The 23,019-nt window shown below is 39.7% G+C and overlaps 2 protein-coding genes across 2 annotated transcripts in view; both read right to left on the reverse strand.

Moving 5' to 3' along the window:
* The window catches only part of LOC120039787 (zinc finger protein 850-like), a gene marked incomplete at its 3' end in the record, with an annotated part of 135,897 nt that overhangs the window by 33,008 nt on the left and 79,870 nt on the right, over positions 1–23,019 (reverse strand). The window lies entirely within an intron of this gene.
* Positions 17,536–22,672, reverse strand: LOC120039771. Its single transcript, XM_038985155.1, has 10 exons — positions 22,388–22,672; positions 22,151–22,252; positions 21,892–22,039; positions 21,482–21,783; positions 21,171–21,378; positions 20,945–21,076; positions 19,334–19,476; positions 19,016–19,228; positions 18,685–18,920; positions 17,536–18,526 (listed from the first exon to the last, which is right to left on the reverse strand). The coding sequence occupies exons 1-10, from the start codon at positions 22,639–22,641 to the stop codon at positions 17,892–17,894; spliced, it is 2,373 nt and encodes a 790-aa protein (XP_038841083.1). The 5' UTR covers positions 22,642–22,672; the 3' UTR covers positions 17,536–17,891.

Raw genomic sequence — 23,019 nt, forward strand, 5'->3', positions numbered from 1 at the left:
TCCTGAAAGCTTCTTCCTCTCCTTTCATCAGAGCTTCTTTCTCCGTCGAGCTTAGTGAACTCATGCTCCGGGCGATTAGCCTAGTGCATTATCAGTTTACCACATTTGCTAATTTAACAAGCAAAATACGTTTAAATGAACTAGTAGACAAGTAAACAGAATTATATTCAAAACACTAAGAGTAAAATACACAAGATTGGTCTAAAGCGCTTCAATGTTTCGGTTTTAGGTTCGCTAGCAAATCACCACGTTGGTTGAATCAGAAGCCTTTTGTCGCTGTTGAAGAAGCCTCCAGTTCCGTCCACTAGATTATACGTCACGCAAGCAGCATCACCTGAAAGACTCAAATTGCCATCTGCTGACTGGAGTGGGTAACGCAGATTGGAAAAATATGAATTACAATGTTTATTCTTGCAAGCAATGTCATGAGAGGTAATAAGAAATAAAAAAACAGATGTTATGTTTTCTCTTACTTCTTACAGCCAATACTTTACTCCAGGGCTGACCTGCCCATTAGGTAGGATTAGGTGACAGATTAAAGAGTTTTCATTTTTATGTCATAGTTATTCTGAACCCACTGCCTGCAAGTCGTCTAAATTAGCCTCAGTGATTTGTATTTTCCTTCAACTTTCTGAAGAGGAAAGAGCACTGAAATGCCCTGTCTGAGTGCATTTGTCTACCACTATGTTTAGCTGTTGGGCGATTATGCTAATGACAACCATCTTCTGGTTGATGGAAAAGCTTTCCCAAAAACCTTGTCAATTAAATGTTAACTACAAAGTAGTCTATGCCTACCTGGCAGAATGATATCATGATTATTTGCATCAATCCTGTTGTGATTTGTTCACATGTGTGCTACAGAGACACCACCAACCAAGCAAGGCTCTTGCTGGTGCCACTAACATTAAAGGGTATCTACACACAAAAATGAACATTTCTTAGATTTTTCTCAGACTTCAAAAGTGGTCTCCTGATGTGGTTTAAGTATTGTTGTGGACATCCAATGTTGTTGTTTTTCTATTAACAGTGTGATTTAGAGAGAAAAACAGAAAAACAGGGACAAATCAGAAACCTGGAAAAACTGAGAAAATGTAATTAGGTGAAAAAAAGAAAAGAAAACGGATTTTATAGGTCCCTAAATATTCTATACATTTTCTCTCATTACTGGATTATCTAGGGATAGTGTAGAGTAACAGCTGTATCCTGAAGTGACCTTTAACCTCCCTGCTCCTCAATACTTCTTCCACTGGATCAAAGCTTCAGCCAAGTAGGATACATGATAGTGTCAACACATGGAGCTGGGTTGGATATAGTCATGGTAGGATACATGATAGTGGCAACACATGGAGTAGGGTGGGATAAAGTCATGGTAGGATACATGATAGTGGTAACACATGGAGCTGGGTTGAATATAGTCATGGTAGGATACATGATAGTGGCAACACATGGAGTTGGGTTGAATATAGTCATGGTAGGATACATGATAGTGGCAACACATGGAGTAGGGTTGGATATAGTCATGGTAGGATACATGATAGTGGCAGCACATGGAGGTGGGTTGGATATAGTCATGGTAGGATACATTGAGCGGCAAGATGTTCTTTACCATTCGGCCATCAGATTTGCCACCAATGCTCCTTATAGGACACCTCACTGCACTCTATACTCCTCTGTAAACTGCTTATCTCTGTATACCAGTCGCAAGACCCACTGGTTTAATGCTTATTTATAAAAACCCTTTTAGGCCTCACTCACCCCTATCTAAGATATCTACTGCAGCCCTCATCCTCCACATACAACACCCATTCTGCCAGTCACATTCTGTTAAAGGTCCCCAAAGCACACACATCTCTGGGTCGCTCCTCTTTTCAGTTCGCTGCAGCTAGCGATGGGAACAAGCTGCAACAAACACTCAAACTGGACAGTTTTATCTCCATCTCTTCATTCAAGGACTCAATCATGGACACTCTTACTGACAGTTGTGGCTGCTTCGTGTGATGTATTGCTGTCTCTACCTTCTTGCCTATGTGCTGTTGTCTGTGCCAAATAATGTTTGTACCATGTTGTGCTGCTACCATGTTGTGTTGCTACCATGTTGTCATGTGGTGTTTCTACCATGTTGTTGTTATGTAGTGTTGCTACCATGTTGTTGTCATGTGGTGCTGCTACCATGTTGTTGTCATGTGGTGCTGCTACCATGTTGTTGTTATGTGGTGTTCCTACCATGTTGTGTTGCTACCATGTTGTGTTTCTACCATGTTGTGTTGCCACCATGTTGTTGTCATGTAGTGTTGCTACCATGTTGTTGTCATGTTGTGTTGCCACCATGTTGTTGTCATGTGGTGCTGCTACCATGTTGTTGTTATGTTGTGTTGCCACCATGTTGTTGTCATGTGGTGCTGCTACCATGTTGTTGTCATGTTGTGTTGCCACCATGTTGTTGTCATGTGGTGCTGCTACCATGTTGTTATGTGGTGTTCCTACCATGTTGTGTTGCTACCATGTTGTCATGTGGTGTTGCTACCATGTTGCTGTTATGTGGTGTCGCTACCATATTGTTGTCATGTAGTGTTGCTACCATGTTGTTTTCATGTTGTGTTGCCACCATGTTGTTGTCATGTGGTGCTGCTACCATGGTGTTGTTATGTGGTGTTCCTACCATGTTGTGGTGCTACCATGTTGTGTTTCTACCATGTTGTCATGTTGTGTTGCTACCATGTTGCTGTTATGTGGTGTCGCTACCATATTGTTGTCATGTAGTGTTGCTACCATGTTGTTGTCATGTTGTGTTGCTACCATGTTGTTGTGATGTTGTGTTGCCACCATGTTGTTGTCATGTGGTGCTGCTACCATGTTGTGTTTCTACCATGTTGTTGTTATGTGGTGTTCCTACCATGTTGTGGTGCTACCATGTTGTGTTTCTACCATGTTGTCATGTTGTGTTGCTACCATGTTGCTGTTATGTGGTGTCGCTACCATATTGTTGTCATGTAGTGTTGCTACCATGTTGTTGTCATGTTGTGTTGCTACCATGTTGTTGTGATGTTGTGTTGCCACCATGTTGTTGTCATGTGGTGCTGCTACCATGTTGTGTTTCTACCATGTTGTTGTTATGTGGTGTTGCTACCATGTTGTGTTGCTACCATGTTGTGTTACTACCATGTTGTTGTCATGTGGTGTTGCAACCACGTGGTGTTGCTACCATGTTGTTGTCATGTTGTGTTTCTACCATGTTGTTGTTATGTGGTGTTGCTGCCATGTTGTGTTGCTACCAGGTTGTTGTTATGTGGTGTTGCTTCCATGTTGTTGTTATGTTGTGTTGCTACCAGGTTGTTGTTATGTTGTGTTGCTACCATGTTGTTGTTATGTGGTGTTGCTACCATGTTGTTGTTATGTGGTGTTGCCACCATGATGTTGTTATGTTGTGTTGCTACCATGTTGTTGTTATGTTGTGTTGCTACCATGTTGTTGTTATGTGGTGTTGCTACCATGTTGTTGTTATGTTGTGTTGCTACCATGTTTTTGTCATGTTGTGTTGCTACCATGTTGTTGTTATGTGGTGTTGCTACCATGTTGTGTTGCTACCATGTTGTTGTTATGTGGTGTTGCTACCATGTTGTTATGTGGTGTTGCTACCATGTTGTTGTTATGTGGTGTTGCTAACATGTTGTTGTTATGTTGTGTTGCTAACATGTTGTTGTTATGTTGTGTTGCTACCATGTTGTTGTCATGTGGTGTTGCTACCATGTTTTTGTCATGTGGTGTCGCTACCATATTGTTACCATGTTGTGGTGCTACCATGTTGTTGTTATGTTGTGTTGCTACCATGTTGTTGTTATGTTGTGTTGCTACCATGTTGTTGTCATGTTGTGTTGCTACCATGTTTTTGTCATGTTGTGTTGCTACCATGTTGTTGTTATGTTGTGTTGCTACCATGTTGTTGTTATGTGGTGTTGCTGCCATGTTGTTGTTATGTGGTGTTCTTACCATGTTGTTGTTATGTTGTGTTGCTACCATGTTGTTGTTATGTGGTGTTGCTAACATGTTGTTGTTAGGTTGTGTTGCTGCCATGTTGTTGTTATGTGGTGATGCTACCATGTTGTGTTGCTACCATGTTGTTGTTATGTTCTGTTGCTACCATGTTGTGTTGCTACCATGTTGTTGTTATGTGGTGTTGCTACCATGTTGTCATGTTGTGTTGCTGCCATGTTGTTGTTATGTGGGGTTGCAACCATGTTGTTGTCATGTGGTGTTGCTACATGTAATAATAACATGTATGATTTATATAAAGTTCTTTAGTAAAAAAAACATTAGTGACATAATTTAGTATTTAATATTACATAGTAAACTTTAATAATTGTAATATGTATGTTTAAATGACTGTACTAAAGTTTTTGAATAAAATAAAAGGTTTGAAAGAAAATGTAATTTACCTTCAATGAAATATCTCTCTCTCTCTTTCTCTCCCTCTATCTCTCCCCTTGGCTGGGAATGTTAAGAGTCAAGAAGTTGTGAATCTAGGGGGGCCCTTGCACACAGGGGAACTATATGTATGTAACAGTATAACTTTACGTCCGTCCCCTCGCCCATACCCGGGCGCGAACCAGGGACCCTCTGCACACATCAACAACAGTCACCCATCGTTCCACAAAAGCCGCGGCCCTTGCAGAGCAAGGGGAACCACTACTTCAATGTCTCAGAGCAAGTGACGTCAACGACTGAAAGGCTGCTAGCGCGCACCACCGCTAACTAGCTAGCCATTTCAAATCGGTTACATGTACACAAAATAACTAACAACCTGGACCCCCAGGTGTCTTTCAAAACATATGTTTTACTAACGACCTAAACAGATAATTTTTACCCTTTTAAAAATAGTTATGGGGGGAGGTCCGGGGGATGTCTGTCTTTGAAAGGGTCATTGTAATCTTTAAGATGTCCCCTTTACTGATGACCTGAACAGATACATTTTACCCCCCATAAAAGACTGTCCGAGGGATGTCTCAGTCAACCCCCCCAAAATAAGCCCCAGAGGCCTCACACCATCCTCTTTGAAAGGGTCATTGTACTCTTAAACTATACTTCCTTTACTGACGACCTAAACAGATTACTTTTACCCTTTAAAAAAATAGTTGTCAGCTATCCAGATTTAATGGTCAAGAGGTCGTGAACCTAGAGGGGCCCTTGCACACATGTTGTGTTTAGGTAAACGTTTTCTGTTTATGAAGGAATAAATGATTGAGAGGATATAGACCACAAAAAAAAGATCCTTGTATTCTTAACGATGTGCCCTTTACTAATGACTTAAACAGATCATTTTACTCCATGAATAACCTTTTACTGCAGGGGGCTAAATCAGGGGCCTTCAATGCTACAGAAATGTTCTGGTACCCTTCCCCAGATCTGTGCCTCGACACAATCCTGTCTCGGAGCTTTACGGACAATTCCTTCAACCTCATGGCTAGGTTTTTGCTCTGATCTGCACTGTCAACTGTGGGACCTTATATAGACAGGTGTGTGTCTTTCCAAATCATGTCCATTCAATTGAATTTACCACAGGTGGACTCCAATCTAGTTGTAGAAACATCTCAAGGATGATCAATGGAAACAGGATGCACCTGAGCTCAATTATGAGTCTCATATAGCAAAGGGTCTGAATACTTATGTAAATCATTTTTTAGTGTTTAAAACATTTGCAAAAATGTATAAAAAACTGGTTTCCGCTTTGTCATTATGGGGTATTGTGTGTAGATTGCTGAGGAAATGTTTCATTTAATACATTTTTTAATAAGGCTGTAACATAACAAAATGGGGAAAAGTCAAGGGGTCTGAATACTTTCCAAAGAAACTAAGTGATTGAGGAGAGAGCATCATTGCTATATTCTAATTAAAACCATTGACCCATAAGGGAACATATGACCAAAGCAATGCGTGACCCATACAGAATTAAAACAATATTCATCTCAATGAGAAATATAATTAAATAAACAAATGTTTGCATAACCAAAGACATGAAAACTGGTAGGGAACATTGTATTTAGCTAGGATTTCATATGGCCAGGAAGGTTACTGAGAATAACAATAGACAATAGTTAATGTTGCTAGTTTAGGGATGAAGATAGTGAAGGTTCATTATGTTAAAGATGTTTTTTATTTTGACGTGGAAACAATGTTTATTGGAAAGTAAAACAAAGAACTCTTTATTGAGACAATGATAAACAGCAATCCGTGGGAGAGTTGAGGTGGATATTATAAAATAAGGATCTGCTGGAGTCCAAGTCAAACCAAGATTCTTTATTTCTTAGCTCAGAGAGAATAACAGAGTTTGGTATTTTATTAGGATCCCCATTAGCTGTTGCAAAATCAGCAGCTACTCTTCCTGGGGTCCACACAAAACATGACACATAATACAGCACATCAATAGACAAGAACAGCTCAAGGACAGAACTACATACATTTTGTAAAAGGCACACGTAGCCTACATATCAATGCATACACACAAACTATCTAGGTCAAATAGGGGAGAGGGGTTGTGCCGTGAGGTGTTGCTTTATCTGTTTTTTGAAACCAGGTTGCTGTTTATTTGAGCAATATGAGATGGAAGGAAGTTCCATGCAATAAGGGCCCTATATAATACTGTACGCTTTCTTGAATTTGTTCTGGAAACTTGGGGACTGTGAAAAGACCCCCGGTGGCATGTCTGGTGGGATAAGTGTGTGTGTCAGAGCTGTGTGTAAGTTGACTTGTAAGAACTTGTAAGTTGACTTGTAAGAACTTGGATGATATCTGTACATTATAGGAACATCTGTGATGACAAAAGTACAATGATTCTTGTGTTGCTTTAGCTTCAGATTAAGAATCAGTGGTTGACACCCTGCAAGTGCATGAAAAGATCAACTGTACAAAGTCAGATGTCTGTGTGTTGAAACTATATTTTAGGTAACAGATGGATAAAGGGAACTAAGAGTTCCTGTTGATACTATGTTCCAGTCTTACTTCCAGTCTGACATGATAGCAATAAGGGGAAGAGTGATTGGGAAACTAACTGCCAATAACGCAATAAGCTGAACTCCGCCTAGCAGAGACATCTTTGTATTAGCAACTATTAATTATGAGGTTATATGGTGTTAAAGTTAAGGGACATCACCCTAGGCGGGGTGATCCTCAGTAGGGGATAAAAAGGGAAAACACCATCTTTTGAACTGAGTGTTGCTTGCAAATTGCTGTAAGTGTAAACTCCGGGTTGCAATCCTTATTAAACAAACTAAGTCTCTTCTGTGCACATAGGGCAGAATTCCCTTACAGACTATGCAAACAATTTGGGATTTTCAACACATTCATGTTTCTTATAAAAAGAAGAAGTGATGCAGTCAGTCTCTCCTCAACTCTTAGCCAAGAGAGACTGGCATGCATAGTATTAATATCAGCCCTCTTGCAGGGCTTGCAAACTATCACACACTATAAAGAGAAGCACAGCCGCGAGCTGCCCCGTGACACCTACCAGATGAGCTAAATTACTTGTATGCTCGCTTCGAGGCAAGTAACACTGAAGCATGCATGAGAGCATCAGCTGTTCCGGGTCAACATTCCCAAGGCCGCAGGGCCAGACGGATTACCCGGATGTGTACTCCGAGCATGCCCTGACCGAGTCTGTAATACCAACATGTTTCAAGCAGACCACCATAGTCCCTGTGTCCAAGAACACTAAGGTAACCTACCTAAATTACTACCGACCCGTAGCACTCACGTCTGTAGCCATGAAGTGCTTTGAAAGGCTGGTCATGGCTCACATCAACACCATTATCCCAGTAACACTTAGACCCACTCCAATTTGCATACCGCCCCAACAGATCCACAGATGATGCAAAATTGTCAAAAGACTCCAGCCACCCTAGTCATAGACTGTTCTCTCTTTTACCACATGGCAAGCGGTACCACATGGCAAGCGGTATCAACAGTTTAAGCCCGGTATGAGGACAGGGACAGTGGAGGAAACTAAACTGTTAGCAGCACATTGATGTCAAAAAAGTTAGTAATTTCAAATGAAACAATGTTCTTTAAAGTCTATTTTGGAGTTCAGCCGTCATTTGACCTGATAAAGTAGAAAATGAAATGAATTTTGGCCATTACAGAGACGGAGGTCAAGTCTCACAAAAAATGCTTTTCATTTATACATATTTCATGGCTTTTAGAAAAGGCTTTACAGAGTTTGTTTTAAACAATATATTTGTTGTGTAGATGAGATGTTAATGAAGCAATACAGACCACATTGAAGTGTCTGGAGTTTAGTTTGTGTGTTCTAGAGTCTTGTAAAGAAAGGGGGGGTTGACTGGGACAGACAATGTAACATCCATAATGTTTTGAGAAAATGTTTTTGTAAAACATGCACCTGACATCAGATCATCTTGAAACTTTATCTCTAAAGCTAACTTTCATCAAGGTCTTATATGGTCTATTGGTTTCTCTCTTTTCATTGACAGAATCCTTTTTCAGTGTTATGATATTCATAACATCCATATGCACCAATCTATCTTCCTGTCAACTAACAGAACTCTGCTGGTTGTCCTGGTAACAGATACCAGTCTATCTTCATGTCAACTAACAGAACTCTGCTGGTTGTCCTGGTAACAGATACCAGTGGGCAGATCTATTGTATTTGTTCAAACTAAACTACAGCACTTACTTTGATGTGTCAAATCTGATCCTTTCTTCTCTTCTCCTCCTCTCACAGTTCCACTCAGCCCCGTTGTTTTCCTGCAGTCCACCAGCAGCACAGACAACCTCTTCATACCCAGCAGTAAGGCGCTACCAGAAGAAGCACGACATGGGGACTCCAGGAGGGAGGAAGGGCTAGCGTTGTCCTGGTAACCATAAAGAGGGGACACAGACACATATCATTATGGATACTGATGTCACTGTTGTCATAAAGTGCTTTACAGAAACCCAGCCCAGACCCAGATAGAGCAAGCTGTATGCTAGACCAGACCAAGCTGTACCATCTGGTGTTCTGATCTGGAGAGACTCTTCTCTGCCTCGTCAGCATCAGGATGTTGTTGAGGCTCCCCAGAGGATCCACCATAGTCATGTCTCTCTCCTGTGTAAATGAGAACATCAAACAGATTGTAAACTTATGACCATCTATTACAATCACAGAGTCTTACAAGAGGCATGAACATGTATAAAAAGGGCCTAAAATGGCCACTTTCATCATCATTTTGTCGAATATTGTTTGTGTTGTAAATGTAAAAGGGTCGTTCCACTAAATGGGTGCCTTTTACGTCCCTTTGACATTTTAAGTAGGAAATTATGCATCAATATTGCATTTTAAAAGCCTGTTATTTTAGATTAAGTGCACTTTAATACAGACAACAAGGATAATTAAATACATCTCATTTAAAAGTCCCAAAAATATATGTATCAATGGCAGATTACACCTTAAACAATTCCTACAGTACTGAACAACATAGTCAAGTGTAGAACTTCAGTAGAATGTCCCTTTAAAACCACACATTAGTTCAACAACTGCATAGCTTTTGCCCCTGTTTTTAAGTCAGTACTCACTGGTGTTAATCGGATCTTCAGTCGCCTCCTCCTTTTTCACTCCCAAAACGTCTTCCTCCTCTTTAATTGAGATGGCCTCCTCTTCCTCTTTTACTCCAAAAGGTTCTTCCTCTTCTTTCACTACATTCTCTTCTTGTATTGTTACGGCATCTTCCTCCTTTTTGATTCTGAAAGCTTCTACCTCCTCCTCTTCCACTTTGACAACCTCTCTCCCATCTTCCTCTTTCACTGTAATATCATTCTCTCCTTTCAATGTGATAGCCTCCTCTTCCTCGTCTTTCATTCTGAAAGCTTCTTTCTCCGTCTAGTTTAGTGAGCTCATGCCAGGTCACAGTTGTAAATGAGAACTTGTTCTCAACTAGTCTACTTGGTTAAATAAAGGTGAAATAAATACAAATTTAAAATGCTCAGGGACATTAGCCTAGCGCAGTACCAATGTAACAGATTTGCTAATGTAATAAGCAAATTGCGTTTAAATGAACAAGTAGATACGTAAACAGAATGATGTTCTAAACACTAAGATTAATATACACAATATTGGTCTAAAGATCTTAAATGGTTCGGTTTAATGCTCGCTACACACCACCGCCGTGGGTGAATCAGAAGCCTTTTGTCGCTGTTGAAGAGGCCTCCCGTCCCGTCCACTATATTATACGTCACACAAGAACCATGAACTGAAAGACTCACATCGCCGTCTGCTGCCTGGAGTGGGTAACGCAGACTGGGGAAAAAATCCCCATTACATTGTTTATTCTGGCAAGCAATGTCATAAGAAGTCATTTAAAAACAACCAGATGTTATGTTTTCTCCTCCTTCTTTACAGCCAATACTTTCCTCCAGGGCTGACCTGCCCATTAGGCAGGATTAGGTGACAGATTGAAGAGGGTGGCATATTCCTAGCTAAATTGACCAAGGCTCATCTGGTGGTATAATTTATATTCATTTTTGCCAAAGTTATTCTGAACCTACTGCCTGCAAGTTGTCGTTATCTACACCCAAAAAATGAAAATATCTTCTCAGATATCTCAAATATTTTTCTCAGACTTCAAAAGTGGTCTCCTGATGTGGTTAAATTATTGTTGTGGATTTAGAACATCCAATGTTGTTTTTTTTCTATTAACAGTGTGATTTTGGAAGCGAAAAACAGAAAAACAGCGAAAATCAGAAACCTTGAAAAACTAAACGTAGAATATAAATGAAAGATTAGGTCCTTGAATGGTCAAAAACCTCTTCAAATAGAAGTACGTTTATAGCACAAAATATCTTACAGGTAGGCCATCTCTCACTCTCTCTCATCATGTCACAAGCTGAGAGGCTCCCAGAGGCAGGGCAATAAAAGGCCCCAGCTCACTCAACTGCCCCTCCCCTCTCCAACAGCCATCAATCCAGAACATCCTGAAGACAGAACATCTAAAAGATAATCTGGGAATCCTTTCCTCCTCATGGAGATTTTTGAAAGTGAGGTGAATATTCAATGTGATGTTTGTACAGTGTATTCGGAAAGTATTCAGACCCCTTGACTTTTTCCACATTTTGTTACATTACAGCTTATTCTAAAATGTATTACTTAAAATTTTTCCTCATCAATCGACACACAATACCCAATAATCATTTAATTTACCACAGGTGGACTCCAATCAAGTTGTAGAAATATCTCAAGGATGATCAATGGAAACATGCATCTGAGCTCAATTCCGAGTATCAGAGCAAAGGGTCTGAAAACTTATGTAAATAAGATGTATGTTTTTTGTTTTTAATAAATTTTCTAAAATGTCTAAAAGTATTTTATCGCTTTATCATTATGGGGTATTGTGTGTAGATGTCTGAGGAAATAGTTTTATTTAATCCATTTTAGAATAAGACTATCATAACAAAATGTGGACAACGTCAAGGGGTCTGAATACTTTCCAAAGGCACTGGAAGTGGTTGAGGAGAGAGCATCATTGCTATATTCGAATTAAAATTATTGACCCATAAGAGAACACCTGACCAAAGCAAGGCGTGACCCATATAGAATTAAAACAATATTATTCTTAATGAGAAAATATAATATAATAAACAAATGTTTGCATAACCAAAGACATAAAAAACTGGTGCCAAAACTGGTGTATTTAGCAAGACTTTCATATGGCCAGGAAGGTCATTGAGAATAACAATAGACAATAGTTATTGTTGCTAGTTTAGGGATGAAGATAGTGAAGGTTCATGAATGTTAAAGATGTGTTCACAGTGTGGATGTTGACAGAGGGGGATTAGAACCCCAAAGTAATAGTGGTACAAAAGATCATAAAGGTCATTTAACATTCTAGTTTAGGTGGAAATAACTTTTTGGAAACCACTATTCACACTATGTACAGACATAGAAAACCATCACATCAAGGAGGTGTAACAGTGATGAATGGCTATTCAATGTACAACAGTAGTCTTCTGTAACAAGCAATACCTGGTAATTATGTTTACATACATCCATGACTGAATGGTTTCATGAACTCCGTTAAAGGTTTTGTAAGTAAGTTGTAACAGGTCCTCATTCAGAAGTTTGAATTAACCTAAAGGCACCAAAACAAACGTTTAGAGAAGTTTGGAGATTATTCCACAAGAAAGGTGCTAAGAGCAGATTTACCTAACTCTGTACAGACCAAAGGAATTCCCAGAGCTAGCCATCCCTGAAACTGTGTCTGATAACACCAACTCTTACCTCTAATGGTTATTGTAGATGTTAGCTACAGAGGGAGTTACTGTCAAAGAGCTTTATAAATGCAAAGAGAGCAATGAATGGACCTACGTGACCACAAAGAGGGTCAAGCCTACTTCCTGATGGAGAATACAGGGATGTGCACTGAACCTGTACCCATAATAAAACAAAGTGCACTATGGTCAAATGCATCTAATGGCTTTAATGAAGTGGCAGCTGCATTCATATAGATGATGTCACCATAGTCTAGGACCAGTAAGAACATTGATTGAATGATCTGCTTTGTACTATTAAGCAAGAGGCCTGACCTATTTCTATAGAAGAAGACCCTTTTCATACTCAGCATCTTAATTAACTAACTCATCAATACGGTTTTTAAAAGACAGGTTAAAGTCAGATACACCATACAAGGTACACACACTTCAATCATTAGAATTATTTTTGTACAATCTAGAAAACAACATATACTTCGTTTTTTTTGTATTGTTGTACCGGGTCTTGTTGTAACGGGTCTCGTCCCGTGTATTGTCATTACGGGTCTCGTCCCGTGTATTGTTGTAACGGGTCTCGTCCCGTGTATTGTCATTACGGGTCTCGTCCCGTGTATTGTTACTATGGGTCTCGTCCCGTGTATTGTCGTAACGGGTCTCGTCCCGTGTTTTGTCACTACGGGTCTCGTCCCGTGTATTGTCACTACGGGTCTCGTCCCGTGTATTGTCATTACGGGTCTCGTCCCGTGTTTTGTCATTACGGGTCTCGTCCCGTGTATTGTTACTATGGGTCTCGTCCCGTGTATTGTCGTAACGGGTCTCGTCCCGTTTATTGTTACTATGGGTCTCGTCCTGTGTATTGTCATTACGGGTCTCGTCCCGTGTATTGTCATTACGGGTCTCGTCCCGTGTATTGTCATTACGGGTCTCGTCCCGTGTATTGTTGTAACGGGTCTCGTCCCGTGTATTGTCATTACGGGTCTCGTCCCGTGTATTGTCATTATGGGTCTCGTCCCGTGTATTGTTACTATGGGTCTCGTCCCGGGTATTTATTCGAGGTTTACACCTCGCTCATTGTTTGGGTTACAGCCTCGTGTAAAATATACGTGTTTGCTTTGGGCTTCGTCCCCGTCATCTTTATGACGTACGCATCTGTGGGTAGAAAAAAAAAAACTATTTTGTATTCCTGCGCCTGTCTCCGATCTGTATACAACGTGACACACTTCAATCATAAGAATCATTTTTGTGCACTCTAGAAAACAACATATACTTAGTTTTACACAGATTCAATAACAATTTAAGGTCAACAAAGGTTTTCTGTAAAATAATGACAGCATACTGTAGTTCAGATAGAGACTGATCAGCAGGGTGGGCAATATAGTACACAACTGTATCGTCTGCATACAGATGCAGGTAGCAGTTTATTTTGACAAAACAATATTGTTAATGTATACAATATAGTTGTTTATTATACATTATAACATATAAAACAATGCCTAGGAACTAAAGATTTTATATGCAACATTTGAACAACAATTTGACCACCCTTGGGTTACGATGTATATGACATGACAAGATACTTTAGTCATCTTTTTTTATTGACATGTTTATAATCCAAAAGTATGTTTTTAGAGGGGAGGTAAATACAGTTTATGTTAAACTGTAGAGAACAAGAACCTTTGGTGAATCAAGGAGTCCCTGATATTTTATATACTACACATGTCCAAAAAGCTGGTTCTGACAATAAACTTTTTAGTTTCAAACGTCAAGACAGGACCGTACTGTAGTACTAGACTATTACACTGTTATGTACTACTAATGTACTAGTATCTAAGATGTTAAGAAATGTCTACAAGGGGTACATGCACACAATATAACACATTCCCACAGCATCTAAGGATACTGACACTGACATTATATTATGTTATGTGACAGTAGCATAAGGATACAGAACCAGTCAAAAGTTTGGACACATCTACTCATTCAAGGGTTTTTCTTTATTTTCACTATTTTATACATTGTAGAATAATATATGAAGACATCAAAACCATGAAATAGCAGTGAAGTCCTATTACCAGATAGGAAGTAGCAGTGAAGTCCTATTATCAGTCTTGTATGTATCAGTTCATGAGGGTTGCCTAATCACACATATGACATTTTGGAAAGATGTGACCTTTTTAACCCCTCAAAACAGCACCTATGACCTCAATGTAAGGCACTTCCGGTTGTCACAGGAAGCTACAATTAAACACATTTCCTCACTGGGACACCCGTTTACATAATCCTGAGTTTCAAGTCTTTATGTTAAAAACTGATTGATTTTCATAGGGTTGAATACCTCTTTTAGGGTCAACTTAACCACTTCCGGTTGCTCCAGGAAGCTGAAAAACAACACAGGTAATCCTTATAGTAGCCTGATTAGTTGTTATTGATGATAGTTTTCTAGGGTAACCCTAACCCACTCAGTCATCCAGTTGAATTTCGAGCCGCAGGCAATGTATTCCTAAGGGGAGAGAACTAAGGCACATTTAGGAATTGATTCACTGTTAAGGGTTCATTTCAAATGGTCTGAGTAAATAAGGAGGACCTCCCAAGCATTCCTGTGGTTGAATTGTGTTTCTAGCCTCCACGGTTTGGCTGCTGTAACCCAAAAGCACCTTAAATTTAGGTCAGGCTTCATTCTGGGCCTAGAATGTACACACTCTCTCCCTATCTTAATGGATACCTTTATGAAATAGATTCTCTCTCTCTATGACAAAAGACAACAGACATGGCATTGACTCAAATCAAATTTATTTATAAAGCCCTTCTCACATCAGCTGATTTCTCAAAGTGCTGTACAGAAACCCAGCTTAAAACCCCAAACAGCAAGCAATGCAGGTGTAGAAGCATGGTGGCTAGGAAAAACTCCCTAGAAAGGCCGGAACTTTAGAAGAGACCAGAATTTAAAAAAATTAAAGGATCAGGGCTGAGCAGGGACTTCATTGCCATTTGTACTTTGGTTCTTGGCCCTTTAAGGTTAGAAAGTCCACCAAATCCACATACTTTAGTGTAGACATTCATTTATTTATGATTTCATGACTGTTTGATAGTAGATCCCTGAATGGGAAAAAAAACCTTCTCCAAATAGAAGTATGTTTGTATCACAAATTATCTTACAGATATATCTTACAGATATTTTGACCATATCTGACAGGCTCCCCTCTGCAAGGCAATCAAAGGCTCCAGCTCACTGAACTGCCCCTCCCCTCTGCAACAGAAGATAATGAAATGTTGACATCCTGGGAAGATCACCTCCAAAGGTCATTCTCTTAGCCTATCAACAATTTTCTGACAGGGAAACATTCAAACTACAGGGACAATTTAAGCCTTTCCTGTGGCTCCAGGTCCATAGCTTAAATCAGTAAAGGTAATCCTTATAGTAGCCTGATGAGCTGTCATTGTAGGTGATTTTGCAAGGCAAATCATTCAATTACCCGTGAGGACCTGACATTTTCAGTCAAACTTGCATGGCTAAACATATTACAGAAATGAGTTTTTGAATTTTTAAAGAGAGGTTTGTTGGGTTCTGAGAATATTTGTCCGTCAAGTTCTTACTCTAATATTTAGAACCAAACATGTTAATGGATAGTATTGTGTCCCATTAGATTTCAAGCAGATGGACCTAGCAGTAAAGAGAGAAGGTACATTTTGGAATTTATTCACTGTTAAGGGTTCATTTCACATGGTCAGAGAATATATGGAGGACCTCAAAAACATTCCTGTGGTTTAATTGTGTTTCTAGCCTCAACGGATTGGCCGCTGTTACCCAAAATCACCTTAAATTTAGGTCAGGCCTCATTTTGGGCCTACTTTTTTGTCTTGAGAGAAAACCGCCCATGCTTCCTATGAACACAACTTTTTCAACATTTCAAGATAGCAGTTTGTTCAATAGGAGAACAGGGCTCTGGCGGGTTAGGTTTAGGTTTCGGAGAAAATGGACCTCAAAGAGAACAAAATAAACGGGCGCATGTTCTCCAACTCTATTGCTCCTTTGGATACATCTTTATGAAAGCTATTCTACTGGAAGTGAGGAGACATTCCCAAAAGGAGGGGGTAAAGGTTATTGTAGAATAAAAAACATTTTTTATTTTTAAATGTCACATGTATGAGGAGGAGGGCCGCTGCGGTGAGAACGGAAGCCTAGGGTGCGGGCCCGGGTGGAGCCGCCGCGGTTGCAGATCTTGATGGTAGTAGCAAATATTCAAACGAGAGCTTTGAAGGCCGAAGTGGAGAAGGGTTCCATGTGAACAGCAGTTGAACATGGGTCAGTCGGTCCTAAGAGATGGGCGAACGCCGTTCGGAAGGGAGGGGCGATGGCCTCCGTCGCCCCCGGCCAACCGAAAGGGAGTCGGGTTCAGATCCCCGAATCCGGAGTGGCGGAGATGTGCGCCGCGAGGCGTCCAGTGCAGTAACGCGACCGATCCCGGAGAAGCTGGCGGGAGCCCCGGGGAGAGTTCTCTTTTCTTTGTGAAGGGCAGGGCGCCCTGGAATGGGTTCGCCCCGAGAGAGAGGCCCAAGCCCTGGAAAGCATCGCGGTTCCGGCGGCGTCCGGTGAGCCCGGTGAGTCCAGGCCCTTGAAATTCTGGGGAAGAGGGTGTAAATGTCTGGGGATGTTTAAAAATGGAAAAAAGCTCAAAACTTTCCCAAAATGCTCTCAAATTATAGGTCTAGTCACACTGGAACAGAGCATTTGTGATACATCACTGTGACTGTCCAATCTATGGATCTATGCAGCCTCAAAACAAGCTTGTTTTTACTGTACGTTCAAATCATGGCCCATTTTCGTAATACCTAATACAACAAAATTGTATTCAGTTTACTGTATTTTAGGTGCACCTTACCAATCACATAAATCATCTCCTTTCCTCTTGCTGGCTTCTCCACTTGTCACAGCAGTGGAGCAGTGTAAACATTAATCTTTTAATGATTTCTTGACTGTTTGATAGTAGATCCCTGAATGGTTTAAAAAAAAACTCTCCAAATAGAAGAAGTATGTTTGTAGGTCAAAATATTTTACAGATATATCTTACTGATATTTTGAACATATCTGACAGGCTCCCAGAGGCAGGGCAATCAAAGGCTCCAGCTCACTGAACTGCCCCTCCCCTCCCCTCTGCAACAGAAGATAACGAAATGTTGACATCCTGGGAAGTTCACCTCCAAAGGTCATTCTCTTAGCCTCTCAAATTTTCTGACAGGGAAACATTCAAAACTACAGGGACAAACAATTGCTTCTGGCCTGTTCGGTTGCATTTGACTTTATTATTGTACCAAAACTTCTCAGACTAGAAAATACAATTAGAAAGTACATTTAGAAACTATGATTAGAAACTATGGCCAACTATATTCAAACTATGATCATAAGCGATAATTAAAAATGGTGAGAAACTATGAATAAACTGTGAACAACGATGAAGCCATGTTTGTGTGTGTGTGATGATCTATTATTTAATATTGCACATTCTCTTTCAATATGTATAACAACAGAAGAAAACGAAATGTTGACAGGCTGGGAAGATCACTTCCAAAGGTCACTCTCTTATCTCCGCCACAGCACCACCCAAGGGGGGTTGTTTTGAGACCCATCAGATTTCAAGCTGACGGACCTAGTTGTCAAGCCATTCCAAATCTTCTCCTTCTCCAACAAAAGATTTTCTTGACAGCCCATAGTCAAATAACAGTTCTTGTTGCACCTGAATGTCTCGTAGGGCAATGAAAAGGATGATGTTCCACACGTGGCCATCCTCTTCTAATTGCTGAAGCTGACCCTTTATGTTGCTTCTCTTTCTGGAATGATTTATCCTACGTCCAATTGTGTCCATCTCTGGGTGGCAAGGGCAGGGCACAGTCTTTGCATCTATACAGTACGTTTTCCCTGACGATTCCTTGTAGAAGTAAAGGAACCCCATCTCGTCATTATCTGTTGCTTCCAACAATTCTTTCCCATGCTTCCCTGAGAGTGGGAGACCGTGGTAGTCACAGACAACTTCCCCTTTAGCAAATGGACGTGTCGTCATGACCTTTTTTCCTTTATCAGGGTCACTGGCAATGTACAGTCCTTTCCACTTCTGGGACTTCACCAGCTTCTTAATTGCCTTGTTGTCTTTTGGTGTGTCAGTGTTAATTGAAGGTTGCCAGTAACAAAGGACATTCTCCACTTTCACTTTGTTCTTCTCCCAGTTCTGCCTTTCAATGTATCTCTCTACTTGACTTGCAGTGGGCTGTCTTCTGGGGAAGTGCGCTGTAACCAAAAAATAAGTGTTATTAATAATTTCATTTATTCAATAGTAGAAGCCCTTATCAAGTAGTACTTTATTTACTGACTAAATAAAGTACATTTTTGTAATATATAATATAACAAAATTGTATTTAGTTTAGTGTATTTTAGCTGCTTCATACCGATCACATAATCACGTCTCATTTTCTCTTGCTGGCTTCTCCACTTGTCATAGCAGTATCTCTCATACGTTCCTGCAATCAGTCGTCTGTCCTTCGTCTTGATTGATTGTCCATCAATTGTGACAGGGAAGTGTTCATAGAAGAGTTTCAAGGTCTGTGCCTCATCCAACTTTTTGCTGCTGGACAATGCTCCTTTTCTCCTTGTGCTTGCACAGGAGGGGCCTGCAGTCTCACTACTTGAAAAAGGGAACATAACACATTTGTATCTATATGTAGCAGCATTTACAAGACAATGTAAAGTGTAATTTATATAATTTCTGTAAATACTTACTCAGATTCAATGGACATGGCAACTTTGGAGATCAGCTTCATTTCCATGCAGGCATTGACTGTTGTCTTCAAGCGGTAATGCTTTTTAGTTGTAGCAGTTGTATGGGCCAAGTAGTCAGCAACAAGGGACATCTCTTGGTCTGTGAAGCTGGCTTTGGTATTTGTCTCAAAAACTTTTCTTGCTACCTGGCTCGTGATGTTGGGCAAGTTGTATCTGATGAAAGAACAAGAAAAACAGTTTGGTTTCAGAAAACTGTACTGTCAAAAAAAGTATTGTGGAATGATTAAACAGTGTTCTCCTTAACAGTGGTGTACTTACTTTGCATGAAACCTTTGTAGGTCATTGGATGGGTTGTAGATGGGTTTCCCGGTTGTGGAAATGAAGAATCTCTCATCTTCTTGCATGTCATCAGAGTTTTTAAGAAAAGCTGGTCGAACATGTCGGTAGTACACATCGAACCACTGAAAATATAGACAACATTAATACATGTAAATAGGGGGAACCCGATTCACTTCTGGATAAAATCGTGCCCAATTTAAACGGCCTCGTACTCTGTCCTAGATTATATGATATGCATATTATTATTACTATTGGATAGAAAACACTCTGAAGTTTCTAAAACTGTTTGAATTATATCTGTGAGAAAAACAGAACTCATTTGGCAGGCAAACTTCCAAACAGGAAGTGAAAATTCTGAAATGGGTCTCTGTGAAAGGCATTGCCTATTCAATTGTCTTTTATTTATGGATCTGTATGCACTTCACACGCCTTCCACTAGATGTCAACAGGCAGTAGAACGTGGAATGAAGTCTCTAGCCTTTCCTGGGACCGGATGGGACTCGTTGGAGTGAGAGGTCAGCCATATTAGTAGTACTTGGCTACGCACTTCGGTTTGTCATATCGTTTTCTGCAATGCATTAGGTAGACACGAAGAAATGCTCCGTCTGGGAAGTTATTGGATTGATTTCTGAAAAACATCCTAAAGATGGATTCTCAACTGAGTTTGACCAGTTTATTCGACTATTATTATGACTTTTTGAATTTTTCGTTCATGCGTAAAATCTTCATGGACACGTGAGCTCTACTATGCTAGCCAAAGTTGCTAATTCAACAGAAGAAATGGACATTCTAAAACAAAACAACGATTTATTGTGGAACTAGGATTCCTGGCACTGCATTCTGATGAAAGATCATCAAAGGTAAGGGAATATTTATGATGTAATTTCGTATTTTTGTGGACTCTTTGGACTCCATCATGGCGGAGAATGGCTGAGCGCTGTCTCAGATTATTGCATGCTGTGCTTTGTACTAAAGTTTTTTTTTTTTTTTTAAATCTAACACAGCGGTTGCATTAAGAACCAGTGTATCTTTAATTATATATGCAACTTGTATTTTTCAGCAAAGTTTATGATGAGTTTTTCTGTTAGATTACGTGGCTGTCTAAAATTTCTCCAGACATTTTGGTGCCATTTGTGACCATGGCTGCAATGTAAAACCCAGATTTGTAGCTATAAATATGCACATTTTCGAACAAAACATAAATGTATTGTATAACATGATGTCATAAGACTGTCATCTGATGAAGTTGTTCAAAGGTTAGTGATTAATTTTATCTCTATTTGTGGGTTTTGTGAAAGCTATCTTTGCGGTGCAAAACTGCCGTTGTGTTTTGGGCTATTGTGGTGAGCAAACATAAATATATGTTGTGTTTTCGCTGTAAAACATTTTAAAAATCGGACATGTTGGCTGGATTCGCAAGATGTTTATCTTTCATTTGCTGTATTGGACTTGTGATTTCATGAAAATATATTATATGATATTCCCTGTGGCGCTAGGCTAGGCTATGCTAGTCAGCGTTTCTGATGAGGAGGATCCCGGATCCTGTATTAAATCACATTCACAATAACAGATTGTAGTAAATATACTTACTGCATGTTCCTCCTCATCTAACAAAATGGTTGCAACTTGCTGCGTTGCTGTTTCGTGCTTCTTAACACCGACGACAGTCCAATTCTCACCATCTGGCAACTTGCACGCGCTCCTCGAGAGCCATTCGCTCAGCTGCAATTGGAACAGTGACATGTTAATAAAACACATGCCAAAGAAGCAAATACAATTCAACATTATAGCAAATTTATGACATTAGTTAACTTACGGTCAAATGTTTGATCACTCCAGCCCTTTGGAGATGTTTGAGCATGAGCAGAGACTCAAGGTAGTACAGAACATGCAGTTGTTCAGTTTCCAGCAAGGATTCTTCATTCATGGCCTTCCCAATGATACACAGAAATTCGTTCTTCGCCACCCTCAAAATTTCCCAACATTCTTTTGGTGTCTTCGCAACTGACACCATCTGTATGTATCTGCAGAAAAACAATAATACATTAATTATTTTAAGAACGTTGATAATACACACTTATTAAAAATAAAAAAACATTTCTGTGAGGATCAATTGGAAATATATACCTTTTCCCAGTAGTTTCCTGAGACACCTGCTTGCTCATGGACTTCTGCAGTTCATTCAAGCATAGGAGGAAATGCTTGCATTGCTCAAACATGGCTCTGTCTGTCTGAATAAGGCTTGTAGTGGTGATGTTGTAGCGAATAAATCTCTTCAAATTCTTCATGTAGTTGGCAATGGTTTGCTTCTTCTGTCCGATGTCTGCAAGCTTGGTAAAAAATGATCTGCTTTTTTCCAAGTTATTAACAAAATCCAGCGATGGTTTGTTTGAGCCCATGTAAAACAAAAACCTTGACACATTTGCAACCTGTACATGAAAATAATATTAATTACATAGTTAATAACTACTTTAAAATCTATTAATTCTCATTAAAATATGTAAACAGTTAAATTAAAGTAACATCTCTGTACATACCTCCTGTTTGAAATTGGGAATTTTGTTGTCGTCACGGAGATATTTCCCAAATCCAGCCAGCAGATCACAATCCAGAGGGTGCTTTTGGTATAAACCACTGCTTTGCATCACCTTTCTCAGTTTGGTGTCCCATACCTGGTTCAATGGTCTAGAAAATATTTGGTATGCAGATTAGAATAAATAAAATACATCCATGTTTGCTTATATACTTATACGTAGTACTTGTTAATGAAAATGATTTCTATTTGTATTTACTTACGGTTGGTACAGCGCCGACTGGTCATCTTCCATGTTGACGTCTGATTCTTCATCTATATTTTCATCTGTAGTTGGTGCCAACACTTGAGCCACTTCCACTTGGCTGAAATATCATACAGATTAACAAAAACATTTATATTATTTTACAATCAAACATAATTGGACAACAGTTCAAATGAGTTCCAATAGCATATAACTTGCACATATATTATTTTATCAGTGCAAAATAGTAGCTTACCCAGTTATTAGTTTGGCTTCTGGCTTGTTCGTAACAAAATGACCCATTTGTTCACGGTTCTTAATCAGAGGTTGGAGTGCGTCCTGTTGTGTCACAATACAGCTGAGTATTCTGTAGTCAATAATCCTGCCATGCCAAAGATGCTCTATCATGGAGTCGCGGGAATTACGAACTTCCTGATCAATCTTTTGTTTTGATTCTGTCTTCATGCAGACTCTGCTGAGATGTATAGATATGTTTTCCTGGTTCTTCATGCAAAATCTGCACACAATAGGGATCCTTCTTTGTTTTCTGTAACACAGTGAATGCACAATAAGTACATGTAATGAAGTTAATACTTAAAACCTCTCTGGGATATGTGGGACGGTAAAAAAGCTCAAATGTTTACAAAAATGGTCTCAAATTAGAGACCTAGTCACACTGGAACAGAGCATGTGTGATACATCACTGTGACTGTCCAATTTATGGATCTATGCACGCTCAAAAATGTGAATTTCTTTGCTGAAAATTCAATTCAGGTTTGTTTTTCAAATTAGTCTGCGGATGTCTAAAATCTCAAAAAAGCTCCAATGTTTACACAAATGGTCTCAAAGTATAGCTCTAGTCACACTGGAACAGAGCATGTGTGATAC

The sequence above is a fragment of the Salvelinus namaycush genome, unplaced genomic scaffold (assembly GCF_016432855.1).
Source record: "Salvelinus namaycush isolate Seneca unplaced genomic scaffold, SaNama_1.0 Scaffold3, whole genome shotgun sequence".
NCBI classification, from domain to species: domain Eukaryota; kingdom Metazoa; phylum Chordata; class Actinopteri; order Salmoniformes; family Salmonidae; genus Salvelinus; species Salvelinus namaycush.